The 18,487-nt window shown below is 39.3% G+C and overlaps 2 protein-coding genes across 2 annotated transcripts in view; one reads left to right on the plus strand and one right to left on the minus strand.

Moving 5' to 3' along the window:
• The window catches only part of MED12L (mediator complex subunit 12L), a 266,607-nt gene that overhangs the window by 106,614 nt on the left and 141,506 nt on the right, over positions 1-18,487 (minus strand). The window lies entirely within an intron of this gene.
• Positions 477-2,125, plus strand: P2RY13 (purinergic receptor P2Y13). The gene is made up of 2 exons (XM_067551272.1): positions 477-551; positions 1,097-2,125. The coding sequence occupies exon 2, from the start codon at positions 1,112-1,114 to the stop codon at positions 2,123-2,125; it is 1,014 nt and encodes a 337-aa protein (XP_067407373.1). The 5' UTR covers positions 477-551; positions 1,097-1,111.

Below are 18,487 nucleotides of genomic sequence, written 5' to 3' on the forward strand. Positions count from 1 at the left end.
ATAATCCTTCTTATTTTACTCCTGCTTAGGTCTCAGCCTCCATGATATCACATGACAATAAAATTCCAGTCTAACTGTGGGTTGTGGTTCTCTTTTTATGAGTTTTGAATTTGTCACATCTCAATTGTATGGCTGTTCCCTTGTTCTTGTGTTATGAAGAGAGACTGAATAATCTAGTACTCTGTACCATCCCTTATTTTGTAGTTTTATCTTAACAATCTGATTCACCTTTTCTACTATATAAAAGTTGCAGTCTTTTCAATCTCATTCCACATTAGTTTTTTGGACTTGGGTCCATTTCTAGTTTATAGTAAATATATTATTTTAAAATGAAAGCTAATAATTATTTTGGTAGACACAGAACAGGTTAACTAATTCAGTACATGAAAATGAGGAAGGAAATTTTTTTTTAAAAACCCAGTTATGTGTCACTGTGAAGACATGTTTCATATTCTTAACATACCAGTGAAAGCTTCAATCAGCATAGGAACAGCAACCAAGTATTCCTTCAACGCAAAGAAGAATTTCTCTTTATTGTATCCTTTATAGAGGTAACTACAATAGCTATGTTCATAGAGATGTATAGACTATGCTAATGACCTATAGTTTATGTCTTTTGCTCAGATTAATGTTTTAAAATTGTGCTAAGAAACAAAATATGGTTTGCATTAAGCTAGAAACATTAAAAACCTGAATGTTATTCTTAACCCACACCACAGTTATCCCCCTTAAAGCATATTGCTTTTAAGCCCTAACCTTGATATTTAAACTCAATAGGTTTTCATTTTTTTTATGTTTCATGGAAAGATAAGCTGTCTCCTAGCCACTCTGCTGTGACATAAGCTATTATAGTATATTAACAGAGTACTACATTAATGTACTATATGCTATTTCTAATATATTAGGAAATAATAAAGAAAACAACTTGAAAAAGACAGATTTAACATTTGTAGGAAATAGAAAACAAATTCGGTCAACAGATGTAGTTAATGCAATGTATATTAAGATATTCTGAATGCATTATGCACAGGTCAGTAGCATGTCATATTTTAAATATAAAATGTCTTACTTTTTTAAAAACCACTTTTCCCCTCAGGTTCTGTTTTTAACAATGAACTGGAGTATCATCAACATCACCAATGGGACAACATCTCTCTCTGGACAATGCCAAAGAGACACCCGAATTACACACGTAGTATTCCCAATCCTATACACTGTTATTTTCCTCACTGGAATTATATTGAACAGTTTGGCTATTCGAGCTTTCTTTCAAATTCCAAGCACCTCGACTTTCATCGTCTACCTCAAAAACACATTGGTTTCTGATTTCATAATGACTCTTATGCTTCCTCTGAAAATTCTTACTGATTCAGGACTGGGACCATGGCAACTTAAAGCTTATGTTTGTCGCTTTTCAGCTGTGATATTTTATGAAACTATGTATGTTAGCATAGTACTACTTGGACTTATTGCTTTTGACAGATTTTTGAAGATTGTGCGACCTTTTGGGAAGTTTTGGGTGCAAAATGTCACTGCTGCACAAATTCTTTCAGGTCTTGTTTGGCTTTTCTTCTTTGTCCTCTCCTTGCCAAATATGATTTTATCAAGCAACAAGGCAACACCCCTCTCTGTGAAGAAATGTGCTTCTCTGAAGAATCACATAGGACTGAAATGGCATGCAGCTGTCAATTACATATGTCAGTTTATCTTCTGGACTGTGCTAATTCTAATGCTTCTATTTTATGCAATTATTACCAAAAAGGTATACAAGTCTTATATAAAAACTCAAAAGAAAGATAGCAAAAGCAAACAGAGGACTAATGGGAAAGTATTCATTATTGTAGCTGTCTTTTTCATATGTTTTGCCCCATATCATTTTTCTAGAGTACCATACACTCTAAGTCAAACTGGCAATACAATTGACTGCAATGTACAGAATCTATTATTCATTGCTAAAGAAAGTACTCTTTGGCTAGCTACTACAAATATTTGCATGGATCCTTTGATATACATAATCTTGTGCAGACAGTTTGCAGAAAAAGCATTCTGTGTTAAACTGAAAAAAATTAGAAGTACAATTCGGGAAAATCCAACAATCCCATTGGACACTGGAATATCTACATAGACTTTTGATTTGGTGTAACTTTAGCCTTCTGTAATTTGCACTAAAATATTTACAGGAAATTAAAGGATACTTTATGTCAAGATGTTTTATTCGGGAACTGAAACTTAAGCTTGAACAAAGCAAACGGTATAAAATAATATTAAACTTGTCAAGTTTCTGGGGTGTTTTTAATTCCTTCTGAATGGCTACACTGAACCTGTCCTCTGATACCACCTTCCGTCCAAGAGACTATTATCCTCAGCACTGAGTGAATAATTGATTTTTTTTTGCTTGTTAGCCAAACCAAAAAATCCCCCCAAAACCTCAGTTAGTTTTTAAATGAAACTTTTTGGGTTTTTTGGGGGGATGTTTTTTTTTTTTTTTTTTTTAACATTTCAGGTGAGGAAATGAAAAACATTTGTTCAGGTCAACATGAAAGGGCATTTTCAAAACGTCAAAACGCTTTGTTTTGAAAGTGTTAACATTTTTCTTGCCCTTTTTTTCCTGGCTGAAATTATTTGCTGAATTCAGCAAATAGTGTCAGAGTCCCACAAAATACATTTTTCGCAAAAAAAATTTCCACCTGGCTCTAACCACGTCTTGGGTTGATAGGTGACAATCTTGCAGAGTTTCCCTGAGAGGGCAGAATACATCAGAATTCAAACCCCGCAATTGCTAGAGTGTTTTCCATTTCAATCCCTGTCAGCCCTTGCAGAGGATCTTCTTAGCTCTGTTTTAATGGCTGTGCAGTATGTGATTATCTATTTTATATTTGTGGATTATGATGTTTTTAATTAAGTAGCTGGGCAGTGCCCTAACCACCCTGGCAGAGGGAGTGGAGTGAGGCACTTATTTATAACATTGTTTTTTCTTGTTCTTCCTTTCTTTAGATAACAATAATTAATCCTTTCTTTTTTTCCCTTCAGCCGTTATTTTTCTCTTAAAGCATCAGATGTTTTGTATCATTTTCTGGTTGCCTTCCCCTTTTCCCTCTAGGTTATTTTTAGAATTTCTGATTTCCAAGGTAACTTTGCACAGCCACGCTGGTTGCTTTTTGCACTCTTAGACTGCTGTGCCTTAACGACAGCAGCATTTAGGAATCCCACTAAACGGCTGAATTTAAATATTATTTAGTATTTTAATACCTGTTAGTTATTCACTAGATACTTTAATTCCACAAAATGCACCTTCCTGAACTATAATACTTTTGTACATTTGAGGTCTGTGAACACACTCTTTTCAATAGTTCTTCATTTTGAACTTCTCTATTATCAATATGTTTTGTGGCAAACAGCCGACTCCACCCTAGTGGGTCTCACGCTTCTGTTGCTTGTAGTGCGCCAGGTTGCAGCCCCTCTTCCGGCTCCTCCAGAATCTCCTGCTGAGGTTCTGGCTGCACTTCTCCCCGCACCTGTTCATTTATGCATACCCCATCCGTGGCCCCATGAAGTCGCGGGACCTCCTCGTCAACCTCCTCCTAGCCCTGGCCAAACTGGCCATCTACAACACCAGGGAGAGGAGGTTGGCCGGGGGGGGTGCTCTGCGACTGTGGGGACTACTTCCATTCCCTTGTGTATTCACGCATCCGGGCAGAGTTCCTCTGGGCAGCGTCCGCTGGCTCCCTTGACACCTTCCGGGAGCAGTGGGCGCTGTCTGGGGTTCTCTGCTCGGTGTCCCCTTCTAGCTCCCTTCATTTAAACCTGTGACCCTCACGTCCCTTCCTGTTTTTTTCATTAGTTGTCCCAAGTAATCAGTTGCGTTCCAGGCTCAGTGGCTCCTCCCCTTAGGCTGGGGGAGGGGCCTTTAGCAGTGGGCGGGCGCCGCTCTCTGCCCTTGTATATCACAATATCACATCTTTCCTACAGCCTTCTGCCTTCGCTATATCACAGTTTTCAATCAGTTCATTCCTCTCAGTAAACATTGCTATTGCTATTGTTTCTCCAGTCCTCAGCAGAATTATTTTGGTTGCTTTTGGCAAAAATGAACATACAAACTTTGTTATTAATTTCAGTAGTGCCTGGATTAAAACACTGTTCACAGCTTTATAACATATTTAAAGAAAGGTGGTTGAAAGGAGACAGAAGATGGAATAGGCATTATTGATCCTACTCATATGTCATAATCATTACCTCTGCGGCTAAAGCTAAATTTAACAAAATGAATAAGCTATTCATAGTAAATTAGAGTTGGGCCCAAACCACAACAGAGTATCTAAAAACCTCCCCGCCCCTCCACCCATCCCTGTATTTTGGGGAACTTTGGATCCAATTCAAAACCAAACATTGCAATTCAGACATCTCTTTGTAATGAACTGTACCAGAACACTGAATGTAAACAATTCCATGACTTTCAGGAAGTTCATTTATTTTTCAGTGTTGTTGTTGGCGATCCCTCAGTGGTCGAGGATGATCTCTTTCATGGGTTTTATTTTATATGGGTCCTTTGGTGACTGAGGAGTTCAATCCTTGAGCCACAGACTCATTGGCAGACATTGCAGTGGTGTTGGAAGGCAGGGTGGGGCCATGATTGCTGCATAACAGTTGTCTGTCCTCTCTTTTCTGGCATTTTTCTGCTACCAGGGCAAGGCTATTTTCGTCAAAAGTGGTTGTTCCTTCTCTGACAAGTCTTCACACCACTTATCCCTATCTTGGACTACTGTCTCCCTGTGAGTGATGTCAATGCCACAACTCTTGATGTTTGTCTTGAGGTTGTCTTTAAAGCATTTCTTTTAATCCCTCCGTTTCCTTTCTCCTTTGGGAGTTGGGAGTGCAGCAATTATTTTGGTAGGTGTGCATCAGGCATGCGCATGCACTGCCCACTCCACCTCAGGTGGTGCTGGATAATCAGGGCCTCAACACTGAAGATGTTGGCCTCCGTGAGGGCACTGACGTTAGTGCAGCAATCCTCCCACTTTATGCTGATGATCTTCCAGAGAAAATGCTGTGCTGGCAATTAAAGGCTGTTTGTAGAGCCTACTTTGAATGTGCAACTACAGCACAATCATCTGCATATCGGAGTTCGGTTATTGTTGCCGATATTACTTTAGTTCTGGCACGGAGGCAAGAGAGGTTGCCATCAGTCCGATATTGGATGCCAAAGCCTTGTGACAGATTGTCTTGGATTAGCATGGTCATAGCTGCTAGGAAAATGAAGACAAGAGCGGGTGCCAGTACATAACCTTTTTTTGCACCAGTTTGGATAGCAAACGGCTCAGAGGCAGAGCCACTGCACAGGATGGATGCAGTCATCTGGTTGTGAAGGAGTCTTAAAATGGTGGTAATTTTGCTTGGAGATTCAAGCTTTAACATGATTTTCCACAGAGCCTCACAGTTGACTGAGTCGAAGGCTTTGGTCAGATTGATAAAGGCCATATATAATTCCTGGTGGTGTTCTTGAAATGTTTCCTGAATCTGCCTAGCTGTGAAAATCATGTCGGTGGTGCCTTGTGATGGCCTAAAGTCACACTGGGACTCTGGAAATACTTCCTCTGCAAGAGGGAGCAGATGATTCAATAAGATTCTAGCAAGAATCTTCCCATTGATGGAGAGGAGGGCAATGCCTCGATAATTGTCACAGTCAGCTCTCTCTCTCTTTTTGAAAATGGTGACAATGTTAGCATTGCGTAAATCAGTGGGGATTTCTTCAGTGTGCTAGATTTTGAGGAACAGCAAATGGAACTTCTTGGTCAGTGTTTCTCCTCTCTGCTTTCAGTGCTTCAACTGGTTGGCTATCAGGAACTGATGCTTTATTGTTCTTTATTTGCTTAATTGCTTAAAAGCAACAAGTACAAAACAACTTGGCAACATCCCCATTCAAAACAATAGCACCTCTTGGACTATGTCACTGTAAGAACACAGGATCTAAGAGATGGCCAAATCACCAGTGTCATGAAAGAAACCAATGATTGGTGGACTGACCACCACTTAGTGAGGTCAGTCATGTCCATCAGGATTGCACCAAAACATAGAAAGCAGTCCAAATCACTCAGATGGCAATACAACATCCAAAGACTTCAATCCTCAGTGCACCAAGAGAACTTGCAAGCACACCTCAGCAGAAAACTGACCATAGGCACACCTGGAAATGATAACACATGTGTCAAAGAAGATTGGGAAGCCCTAACACAGACCATCCATGAGACTTATGAGGAATCCATTGGCCTTGCTATCCACCACCATCAGGACTGGATTGACAACAACAATCACAGCCCTCTTGGACCAGAAGAGAAAAGCTTTCTGTGACTGGCAAAAACTATCCATCATCCACTCAGAAGCAGAGCTCTTTCCATCAGCTCAAAGTTGAGGTTCAAAGAAGGATCCGAGAAATCAAAAACAAATGGTGGGAGGACAAAACAAAAAAAATCCAAGTTATTTAACAGCATGTGCAAATATAAGCTAGAAGCATATACTTCACAATACAAGTAGCAAGAAGCCTGCAACTGGTAGTGGGTGTAACCACAATTTAAACTGAGTTGTTTCTTAAAACAGGGGTGTGCCAAAGGTTTTACAGAAGTCTGAATCAGCTGTTTTTTAACTGCCTTCATTTTAAGACAGTAACAGGGAGGTAGGAATACCAACATTTATAGTATAGAAGGGCACACTGGTTGCAAAAATAAGAGACACCCAATCTTTGCCCATTTTAGAAAGAAGCATCTGTTAGATTTTGAAATGTTTGCAGATTCTCCTGGAGTTTTTTCCCACATTTTTACAATTCTAGTTTCCATCTGGAGAACAGGAAACAAACTGTCAAAATACCATGAGAAAAACTGGCCTTTAGCATGTTGGAAATATAAAAAATCATGTTCTCCTGAGATTTCCAGCCCAACACAACTCAAGAAGTACAGATAGTCCAAAAAACTTTTTTGATTTGCCTATCACTAGTTTATAATGGAAATCTAATGCCCCATAGCTTAAAAAAATTCAAACCCACAGCTTCTTCATTGTAAGTCACATGACCTTGTCTCAATCAACTTGGCATGCGATTGATAAACCAAGGAGGTAACTTTGTATTTATTAAAATAAGGAATGGACAAACTATCTGAGATCAACTTCCTCCTAAACCAAAAAGTTTCCTGAAAAACACTCATACTCTCTCTCACATACACGCATGCATGCAACTTTTTTTTTTTTTTTTTTTTTTTTTTTTTTAAAAGGACTTTTCCATTTTCACAGCTTACCTCCATTCTTTTTGCTCCTATCTGAAGTTGGAAGCGTAAATGCTTTAATACCACAAGACAAGACATTTGAGAGACTTCTGACTTGACCACAAGCAGGAAATACCAGAAACCTCACCACAAAGTCTGTTCTTTTTCAGCTCTCTTTTGCATAATTTACATAATTCAGATAAAATCTAAACAAAACATTTCACACTTTTGGTTGCTTTTCCAAACCTAACCCTTCTAAAAAATGTGATTTGACAGGCTGTCTGGAGTATCTCAGGCACCGGAACTAATATTAAAGAAATACCCTGGTCTTCCTTGGTAAAGCAGCCGCACAGGAAGAAAAAAATAATATGCCTAAGATGTTCATGCTAGGTACCTTTGGTTTGAACCATCAAGAAGGGTTTTTCCTTTAATTTGAATGTCAAATTTCTATATCTATAGTATCAAAGGACGGTCTGCTAAGTGCAGGCCAAACTGGAAGGCACTGATGATTAGAGTTCTGCCCCTCCTCAAGCATGGTGGGCCCTGGCTGCTCTGCCAGCAGCCCACCACCACCCTCCACTGCAGCCAGATAGGAGTTCAGCAAGGAGACAGCCTCCTTGTTGATCAATCTCCCATCCTCCTCATTGCAGCAGGGAAACTGTATGCATCCTGTAGCCCGCCCCATGCACTCCACCTGGGTACCTAGGCAGTGACTCCCTTCTGCAGCCAGGGAGATGGGAGATCAGCGCTCCCCTCCTTCTGGTTCCAGGAGGGACCCCAACACCTAATGATCCTGGTGGAGTGCTTTGCTGTGCTCTCTGCTACAGCTAGGGGGAGGGGAGCACTGATCTCCCATCCCCTTGGCTGCAGCAAGGAGCCTGCACTGGTCTTGTAGCCCTACGGCAACTCTCTCCGCCTGGGTCCTTGGGCAGCGGTTTCCTTTGCAGCCAGCGGGAGGAGAGTGGTGGGCCACTTTTGGCCCTCGGGCCCCAGGTTGGCAGCCACTGCCATATATAGTCTTATTTGAATGAGCCCTAATACAGTCTTTGTTTCCATTTTTTTTTTTAAAGGAAGACTAGGGGAGCTAGTCTTTGCATGGTATTTCCACTTCTCAGATCACCAGATCTCAGATTTTTTTCAGCTCCAGGAATGACTCCATCAGACATTAAGAGTTCATAAAGAGCTCATAAAACACAGATTCTAGACTTCATATATATATGCCCTATTTTTTATAGAACAGTAGTTAAAACCCTTCCAACGAAGCAACAATACCTCTCTCACTGCAAAGCAATACTCTCAGATAAAAGCTTGTGTTGTAGACAGTAGTTGGGAATCCAAGGAAGATATACAAGATGTTTAACATACATGATACCCAAGTTTACAAGTGCTATGTGAAATCAATCCTAAAGCAGATATTGGCAGAATCCTAATATTATAGGAGTTAACCCAACTGAGCCAAAAATACAAGCTGTATAGTTCTCCTTCAGAAATGAGGAACCAATCAACTGAGAGGCATAACTCCAATTAGTGATCCACTAATGCTGAAGTGAAGAAACTAAGGGGCTGAAGACGGAGGGAAGACAAACAGATACTTTGCACATGTTGGTTCTTATTGAGATCGTTCGGGTGGGAGTCAAGACAAAGGTAAAAGTACATGACTTCAGTAAAGTAGTAAGCAGAAAAATATTTGTCATGAGCTAAAATCTACAAATGTCCATTAGAGGAGCCTGGACAGGCATTAACAGAAAATGTGTGCATTACCAGTTGAAGGAAGATTAGTGGACAGTGCTATACAAAAACTCTGAGAACCTCCTCTGATATAGTTATGTCGTTGTTCCCTTAGTGCACACTCAGGTAAAGTCAACATCTCATGAACAGACACCACTTTCCATAGTTACGTACAGAAGTAGGCATGTCTTCATGTTCCACAATAATCTATAAGTGTTACTAAATGTAGAAGCAATCTGCAACTTGCAGTCAAAATTCAGGTTTCAGAATGACATTAAGGCACACAACTCTGGCCCCTGCTGCTGAAGCAACACAGAACACAGAACTTTTGTTGAACTTAGCTTTACAAACCCTGAGGAATCATGCCTATGCTGCAACTGTGGTTCATTCCACCACTTTCCTATGTTAAAAACACCCTAAATATCTCACATGTATATTATCCAGGCACTTAATGTGTATTAAAAATAAACCTGCTATTTGTATTTTTCAGACATGACAATAAAAAGATTCAGTATGGAGCAACAACATAATTGTTGTAATAAAGTTGTTCAAGACTTATGAAATATTAGAATTGCTCTATAATCACTAGAAAAATATATATACAAGCAAATTCAACCTTTAAATAATCTGAATAATAATGAAGTTATGGGGTTGGTTTTCAGCCGCTCTTTTCATCAAAGTTTTACATTTCTTTCACACGACTTTCATGACTAACCCAATGATATTCCCTTTAGACGTTGACTAGCCTTGACAAGCTTCAGCTTGAGAACTGGCATACATTTGGATTTTAAAAAACATGTAGGATCTTATTTTTAACCTTCTCATAGTCCATTAATTTTCACTGATATCTCAAAATACATATAAAGTTTCAAAGGAAAGTTATTGTACAGTGCACTACGTTCAGCCAAAAAAACCAAACAGATGCATTCATCTGTTTTAGTCTTTGTCATTATTTATAGCATGACCAGTTGTAACTAATCACTATTAAAAAAATATCCATCTATTGTATTTATGGGGTACCAATAACTAAACCCTTGGACCTCTCTAACAAGTATTAAAACTATGTCAAAGAAATTTAGCTTAATTTTTTTCATGTAATTATGTGTGTATGTATGGGAGCATGCATACACGTGCACGTCTATCTGTCCCACATTTTATAGGCAAGTCATACCCCAAAAGAAGAATTGATACAGGCCTGAGTGCATTATAGAAAAACTTCACAAATCTGTACTAATAAGGATAACCCATTAGTAAGACTTCAAGACTAGTGAGTGTCTACAACAATGCCAGCAAGGACCTCCCACCCTGCATGGACTTGGGGAAAGCACTACAAAACCCACTGGGAATGATCCTAGCACTTGATAACACTGGAACAAAACTAGTGCAATCGCAAGGGGTTGCTGTAGCTAAAGAGTGATCATCAAAAAGTGTAACTGGCCAGCTGGTGTTATGTTATGGTATGTGTTACTTTATGAGACATTCATTTGCAATGCAGGATCTGGCCTTCAGAAATTGATATCACCAGGAAATTCCTGAAATGGAAGCACCCACTATTTCTGTGGAGAAATGCAGAAGCAGGTGGAGGTTACCTACATCTGACCAGAACTGAATAAAAGCACAAGTGCATAGATGAATGGATTTCACAACTCAGACACTGGTGTGGGCATTTTTTTTTTTTTTTTTGGGGGGGGGGGGGAGAGGGGGGCGGGGAGACACGACGACAGGACACTGGCAATTGGATGGAACAGTTCACTAATACAGGGAAAGGGGCTGCACGTTAAGCTGGTGGTTAGACACACCTGCTATTAGCACTGTTTCCAAGCAGGCTAAGCAGGAGGTCTGTTTAAGACATCGAAATGAAGAGGAGGAGGACTGTCTCCTCTCTCGGACATGGTTAGGTAGGAACAAGTTCACTATTAGAGACTTTTGTGGTAATTGCAGAGATGTTCTAATAAAGGGCAGAGTTTTTTCAGGAGGCCTGGTAGACCATGCAGGGACTGGAGAAAAGGGGAATTAACCACCTTCTTCTTCTACTGGTTTAAAATAAATTATGTCCCGAGTTACCTTTCTCCAACTTTCTCAATAAAAAACAGCCATTAACCTCACTTTTAATTTAAACAAAAGTGTATCTGAATCTGCCTGTGTGTGTACCTGGAACCCTTAATTGTTGAGATGCAAGAAGCACAGGTAAAACTCAGATCCTCAAAAGAATGCTCTTGTAGTAATTAGTATGAAATGAATGGAAAGTTTTGTTTCCTTAGTTAAAATCTGTTTATAATGTTTTCATTTTATACATCATTTTGAACAGAAGATCTGATCAAAGGACAACATTAAGGATATTTAAATATAGACAGAATAAAAGTAATTAACAAGTAACATTAAGTAGTATTAACTGAAATTCATGGGAACAATTACATAGGTTACTGTAAAACATGCTTTCAGACTCTTCACATCTCCCTATTTGAACGCTTCTGGCTTTAAAGATACAAACCCACTGCTTCAGGTGAATCACTGTTTGCTTCTTTAGCTAGCTAGTATTACTCCAGACTCAGGAAGTTTGCAGATCTCACCTACACTGGCATATGAGTCATTCCCAGTAATAAGAAAGCCAGTTGCTTCGGTTGTTCCTGGCCGGGAGAATTTTGACTCTGATCAGGTGGCACAAAAAGCAATCAGAAGGTGGAATAAATCACTTTAAGTGAAAAAATCTTAACATCCAGAGATGATTTCTCTTACTACTTTTTTGCAAGATATACTTTTATGTCTGTTTTAGTTACAAGATGCAGTTTTGAGGAGCCTAATGCATCCTGAAAACACAACAAAGAGGCAAACGGAGTGCAATAATGATGACAGGTAAATCATTTTAATGCTGTCAAAAGGGTCTTAGAAGGTGTTCATTAGATGTTTAAAAATATAAATATCACCTTGTTCTTAACCATTTTTAAATGAGGAGAGAATGGGAGTTAAAATGCTACTGGTAAAAAGTGCTTAGAAAGATAAATTAAGCATCACATTAACATGAAACATTAAAGTTCTACCAGTAATGAGTTTTTACCAATGTTATGTTATGAAGAAAAATTGTATTTTCTATTTCCAAAAGTTAAAAAGATTAATAATTTTTCTACTGATTGTTTCCCTTACAATATTTATGTAAGTGCAGGATCTCAAAGTCTAACTGAAGTGCTGTTTCTTAAAGGGAAAGTAGCTGATATTGAAAAGAAACGACAAATTTCCAAACTAGTTAGAAAAGATTTACGTTCAATTCTTTTTGCCTCTTTCATAAAAGAGAAAAATAGATTTGAGTTCTGTTAATTATACTAAAAAGAATAAGGATTCCCTTCCTTTATAATCTTCTGAAATCATGTTAAAACTTGTTAAGTTTAAGAGTCACTGGAAGAACCACATAGCTATTAAACAACTTAAACCATGAGCTGTACTTCTGATGCGTCTCTAAGTTCAGGAGGCAAAATACATTTGTCATTCCATGACACTTGCAAAAAACCTATATCATTTTATGATTATTCTACACACTTGATTTATTATTTTAAGGTACCAAGGACTTAAAGGGAACAGTGAAATCATTTCTATATTGTTAAAAATGAGTCTGTGTGATGAATTGTGCCAAGGTATTACAGTGCTCTATAGCTTCTTCTTGCTTTACATGTTTGCTTTTGTGGGGTAAAGTTGTTATTTTTTTTTTTTTAATTAACTGGTATTTAAAGGTTTTGCAGCTTGCTTTAAAGCAACCTCTACCCGGACTCTCACTACAAATGTCAATCAGATGACATTATATATTCAGTGTTCAGAATAAATTGTAGCAGCCTGATCATATGGAAACCCATGTCAGTACCTCACTGAAATTAGGATTCAAATCAAGCATTTCCTGACATCACTGCACTCTTTCAGTGAGAAATCAGCCACCTCGCAAAAGTCTTTAATTCATTTTTTTATTTACTTGTAAATTAGATTTCCTACCACTCCTCTCATTGCTAATCCTGATGCCAGGGATGCTGCCCTAGGTGGTTTAGGAGAAGAAGAGACCAGTCTGTTTGAGAGAGGGGATGCTTATCCTATGGGGGTTTGAGGATGTGGTTTGATTCCTATAAGGAGTAAGAGGAGCCAAGGCTAGAGGCGTGTGCAAGTGAAGGAAATGGGACAGGAGTGGAGGTGGAGAGGGGGGAGGGGAGGTGCGGGGAAGGGATGTGAATGCGTTTTAGAAACAGAAGACAACTTTTTGTCTTCCAGGTGTGAGAGAAAACAAATAGATGGATTGTCACAGGTGTTGCACTTCCTGCTCCTCCCATGGCCCTTTTTGTCTCTCTTCCTCCGCCTCCTTTTCTTCCAGTTTCCTTTCAGATTACAACCTTGCAGTCTCATTCCCAGTCCCCACTCCCTAACTGCTGGTGCCTTCCTTTAGGGTAGGGAGGGGAGGGAACTCTGGGCCCAGATGGTTCAACACCTGCCCAAGTCACCCATTCATGCACTAGCATGCAATGAAGTCTGAGCTGTTCCACGCGCCAGAGGTCCCCAGGCACTCTGGGCTTTTGGAACAGCCTAGACTGCATTACTACTGCATGAGCAACAGAATTGGAAAGTTATTCAGAAGACAATGCAACACTGAGCCCTGCATTCTTTTAAACTGTACAAGGAACAGAGATCAGCAGAGGGCATCAGAATAGGGGAGCAGGCATGTCATATGTTTAATCTGAATTTTTGTCTTGTTCTAAAGATAAGTATCTGGTGTCCTGAATATAAGCATTTGGTTACACTACTTGCAAAGAAGGGAAAGAGGACTCCACAGTTACTAAAAAAGTACATTACTAGAACTACATGATTAACTGGAATGGAGGAATTTCCTTCCTCCACTGGACTTCCTGAGGTCTTGTCTTCTCTTTTTATGAAGCAAGTTCCCTCTTATGCCATTTATAGGTTTAAATGTATTCGGTGAAGTCAGCCAGGAGAGCTGTAATGTAGTCTGTGATGTTAAATTTATGATCTAATAAAGTGTGCTACATTCAATACTGTAAAATATTTTAAATTGAAGAAGGGTTCCATATCACCACAAAGGAAGGACATGAAGTGTCTCTATGGAGTCCTCCATGTCATTTTCAAACAACTTGTTTCCTCATATGGCAACTGGGTGAAGTGGAATAGAAGTCCAACTGCTGATAGTGAAGGTAGAGACTCCTATATTTTAGCGGTCATATACTTCCCATTATAAAATATTCTTGCAACCTTTTCTTAAAACAGTCTAGCCCCTCCTCCTCTCTCCCCACATTGTTGACAACAGGCCTTTGAAATACAGCAAGGGCAAAACATCTTAGTGCACACAGCTGTATTTTCTTTGTCCCATGAAACTCAAAATTCAGATTTCGTTGAAATATAAACTATGGCAAATCTCCAGAATTTGCTCTTCCCCATAAAAAAAAATCTTAGGAAACTGCATACAAAAAACTATATCAAAATAAATTTAAGTTGTAAAGTCAAGCACTTGAAAGTTAGGAAATGTCAGTATTAGGGTTGCCATGAAACATTAACTCAGCCCCCTTGCACATATGCACTATGATACAGTCTTTAATTACATGATCATATACTATTTATTCCACAGGATCCATGCCATATTCAGTGCATATGATGGATGCACAAGGAGCCAAAATTATTGTTACCCGGGCAATCATAAATCCAGTTTTTCCATAACTTTTGAGTGCTCAACTCTCCAACCTTAATAATGATTTAAGCTATTTTGTATGTTTAATAATTTTTATTTTAGAATAGATTTTGGAAAAAAATCACTTAAAGGCTACACAGATTATACATATTTTAAAGAAGGATCTGCATCATGAGAGGATGGTTGTTTGACATATAAGATTGTTCCTGGCTAAGGAGCAGCATGGAAGAGGACATGAAAACATGAGTATGAAGACAATGTGAAGGAAATGGTTAGGAGAGAGGCTTGGGCAAAGTAAAGAAGATGAAATGACCATACAGAGATTTTTGCAAAGTGGCATGTAAAGAGCCTTGCTAGGAAGAATTAGAAATTTGTGTTTGATGCAAGGGGTAATGGGAAGCTAATACAAGGGATTCAAATGGGGAAATTACATAGTCCAAGCAGCGAAAGAGGTAGCTTATTCTTTCAGCCATGTTTTGGATAGATCAAAGGGAGTGAGGTCAGAAAGAAGGAGGGAGATGTTCAAGACATGGTCAAGAATTTTAGCAGAAAGGAAGCAGAGGAAAGGTTAGATTTTAAACCTGCATGATTTAGCAACAGACTGGATGTGGGGAGAGAAGAAAAGAGAAGAAGCAAGAGTATCAAGCGTGGGTAATGGGGAGGATAATTAAATACCAGCAGTGATGAAGAAGAAAGGGAGAGAGGAAAAAACTGGGGGGCAGGAAAGGGGGAAGGAGTTCAACTTTTGAACAGGTGGCAGGACACCCAAAAAGTGTCAGAAAGAAAAGCAGCTGTATGATTGAACAAAGGAAGAGGTCCAGAGCAGAGGTGGTGAAGTTTATTTGGAAATCATTCACATAAAGTGGTTGTTGAAGACATGAAAAAAGATGGGGTCACCTAAACATAAGATACAAAAGGATGAAAGGAGGGGGGGGTCACAAAACAAGGAAACTGAATGAGTTACTACAGTGATAGTCTATCTGTCTTAGGGTTTTGTCCTGGTGTCTATCAAAAAGGGTCTTTTCCTTCCCCCTTTGAATGCACGTCAAAACTCTGGGGAAGGTGCTAAATGAGTAGGAGAGATTAATGATGAGGGAAAGGAAAAGAATGAGAGAAGCAAAACAAGGCAGAAGGAGAGTTCAAGGGGACAAAATCAGTTAGAAATAAATGGTTAGAGAGAGTTCTAGGAGTCAAAGGCCAGGATTCTGATATATATCATATATTTGTTGAGACAGTCAAATGCATTGAAAGTATGAAAGTTACATCCTTTATGGCAGAGATTCTCAATGTAGGTTCTAAGAAGGCCACTTTATAAGGCCGCAGCAGCACTTTCATATACCTGCAGTAGAAATGGCTAAAGACAGCTATCAGCATCTTCCTTTAGGAAGAGGGGAGTGACTTTTCTTCTCTGTGCTCGGGCCACCATAGGAATGAATGCATGTCCATGACGTAATAAAGGGCTGACAGATTCAAGAGGGGAAGCCCAGACCATCACAAAGTCTGCCACCATCCAACTGCACTCCTCTGTCCTTCACAGGAAAAGCCATCTGTCAGTTGCATAATGGAACACCTGATCATGCTGTAGGTGGCTGTCTTGAATCCATTTGTTATAGCAAACAAAGCCTAAGAAAGATGTGCTTTAGCATTGCTTCTCTTGTAATTTTGCCCTCTTTTGCGTACAAGATCATCTGCTTAGAGCAGATTACAATACTGAGTTTGGAACCAGTATGGCACAACACAAAAGACTAACACCCACGTTGAACATGCAGTAGCAATTTCCACTTCACTCTGTGACCATGAAATACGGACGTTATCGCCAGCATACCAAAGCACTGAAAATATTTCATCAACATCACCATCAAGCTGTTATGCATTTTCCAGGGAAAGATAAAATCACAAATAGCTAGGTTCTGCAAGTGGGTTACATAGAAAGTATTAAATCAGTGGTCATAAACACAGCTTTGTTGGACCAAACACATCCTCTGCACAGAAAATAATGTGCTCCTAAAAGTAAATGTTTAGTGAACTTCTAACGAGCAACAGATCTAGAGGAAAGAGAAGAAACAAAGATATCCTGAAAAAAAAACCTTTTCATCAATTGAGCCCTAGCAGAAATCAATAGGTAAGAAACTAAAGTAGCAAACAAATCAATATGGAAAGTCAAAGTTAACATCTGAATTAGAAAATTTTGAAGTATATTAGTCAACAATGAGAGAAGAGAGTACTTTGTCAGCAGAAAGAGGCGTTGAGGGAAGAGGATTTGCAAACAAATGTAACTAGCAAACATTACTCCATTTCCGCACCTGACCTGTGGAAAGTCCTGTAAATCAAGAAGTCAGCCACCTAGGAGCTCAAATAAGCTCTTACTAAATCACTGATATTACAAAAAGGAAAAACTGAAATTTCACATGAGTAAATTTGAGGTTTGAAAGAACCTATGGCTTAGTGATGGTAGAAATATTATAAACATAGCTTTGAGGGAAAAAATAGGTTCCCCACAACATAAAATTTAATCTGGGGAAATAGTCACATACCCTGGGGACATGTACCTTGTGCATGCATGTTGCTGGATATACCTCCAGGCACACTGAATTCAGTAGTAGGATGAAATAATAAAAAATAGTCATTCCCGTTAATATAGCACAATTCTTTTGTCTGCCAAAGTAATACACAAAACACTATGCTACGCCAGTTCTGTCAGTATTGACGGTAAAGATGAGAATTTGAGGTACAGTATTTTATCCAAGCTTTGTGAAACTGGCATGCAGATTTTATACTTAGTGACACTGGGTGATGGACTCATTTTACAATTCTACTGAGAACCTACCTAAAATGTTCTCTGCATTTCAACTCTTCCCTCATTCTCATCTGCACCTGGTTCTAGCATTGCTTCCTTCAAATCAGTACATTCAAAATAAAAATGCTACTGAGTAATAAAATTAGGACTGTCAATTAATCGCAGTTTACACATGTGATTAACTATAAAACAAACATTTTTTTAAATGGGTGTTAACCGCATACCTCTGGAGATAGAACTCAGCACGCACTTCTTCCCGCCAATCTGCTCCACTGCTTCTCCCACCTCCTCACCTCCCATGGAGCCACCCCTGGCCAAGCTACTCTAGACCAGGAGCCTACCTCCTGTCTGCTACGCAGAGCGGGGGCAGGGAAGGCTGACATCGAGGTGTCCTCCCCCTCTCATATACCTGGTCACCACTGCACTGGGGTCAGGGAACAGGGGGAGCTTGTCTGCTGCTGTTGCTGGCTTAGGAGTGAGTGCTGCCAACAGCAGCTGCTGCTGGGTGAGAAAGCGTTCAGGCTCTTGAGTGCTCAGCTAACAGAGACAGTGCTCCCCCAACATACACTTCCCCCACCCCTGAAAACACACATGCTCACACCAAACCAAAATCTGAAAATGTGCCTTTTTCACAATGCAAATATTTGTAATAAAAATAATTTAAAGTGAGCACTTTATACTTTGTTTTCTGTGTTGCAAGTGAAATCAATATATTTGAAAATGTTGAAAACTACCATTTATTTCAATATTTTTGGATTTCTATTGTTTAACAGTGCTATTACAACAGCGATTAATCGTGACTTTTTTTAGACTTGGGATTTTTTTTTTTTTTTAATCGTTTGACAGCCCTCATAAAAAGGTACCTTCCAAAAGCCTCTATCTTCATGTCACGTTCAGGGATGTAGGTGTCTTGATTCTAAATCCTTTTTTGCCTCCTACAACTTCCAGGTCTATAACAATACCTACTACCAACTCTGAAATTTCACTTGCATACGGTATTATCTTGCTGTTGCTCTACAGTAAGTCTTATGCAGGAAGCCTTTGTCC

This window comes from Emydura macquarii, unplaced genomic scaffold (genome assembly GCF_026122565.2).
Source record: "Emydura macquarii macquarii isolate MOO-44397 ecotype Brisbane River unplaced genomic scaffold, CSIRO-AGI_Emac_v2 contig_18, whole genome shotgun sequence".
NCBI classification, from domain to species: Eukaryota; Metazoa; Chordata; order Testudines; family Chelidae; genus Emydura; species Emydura macquarii.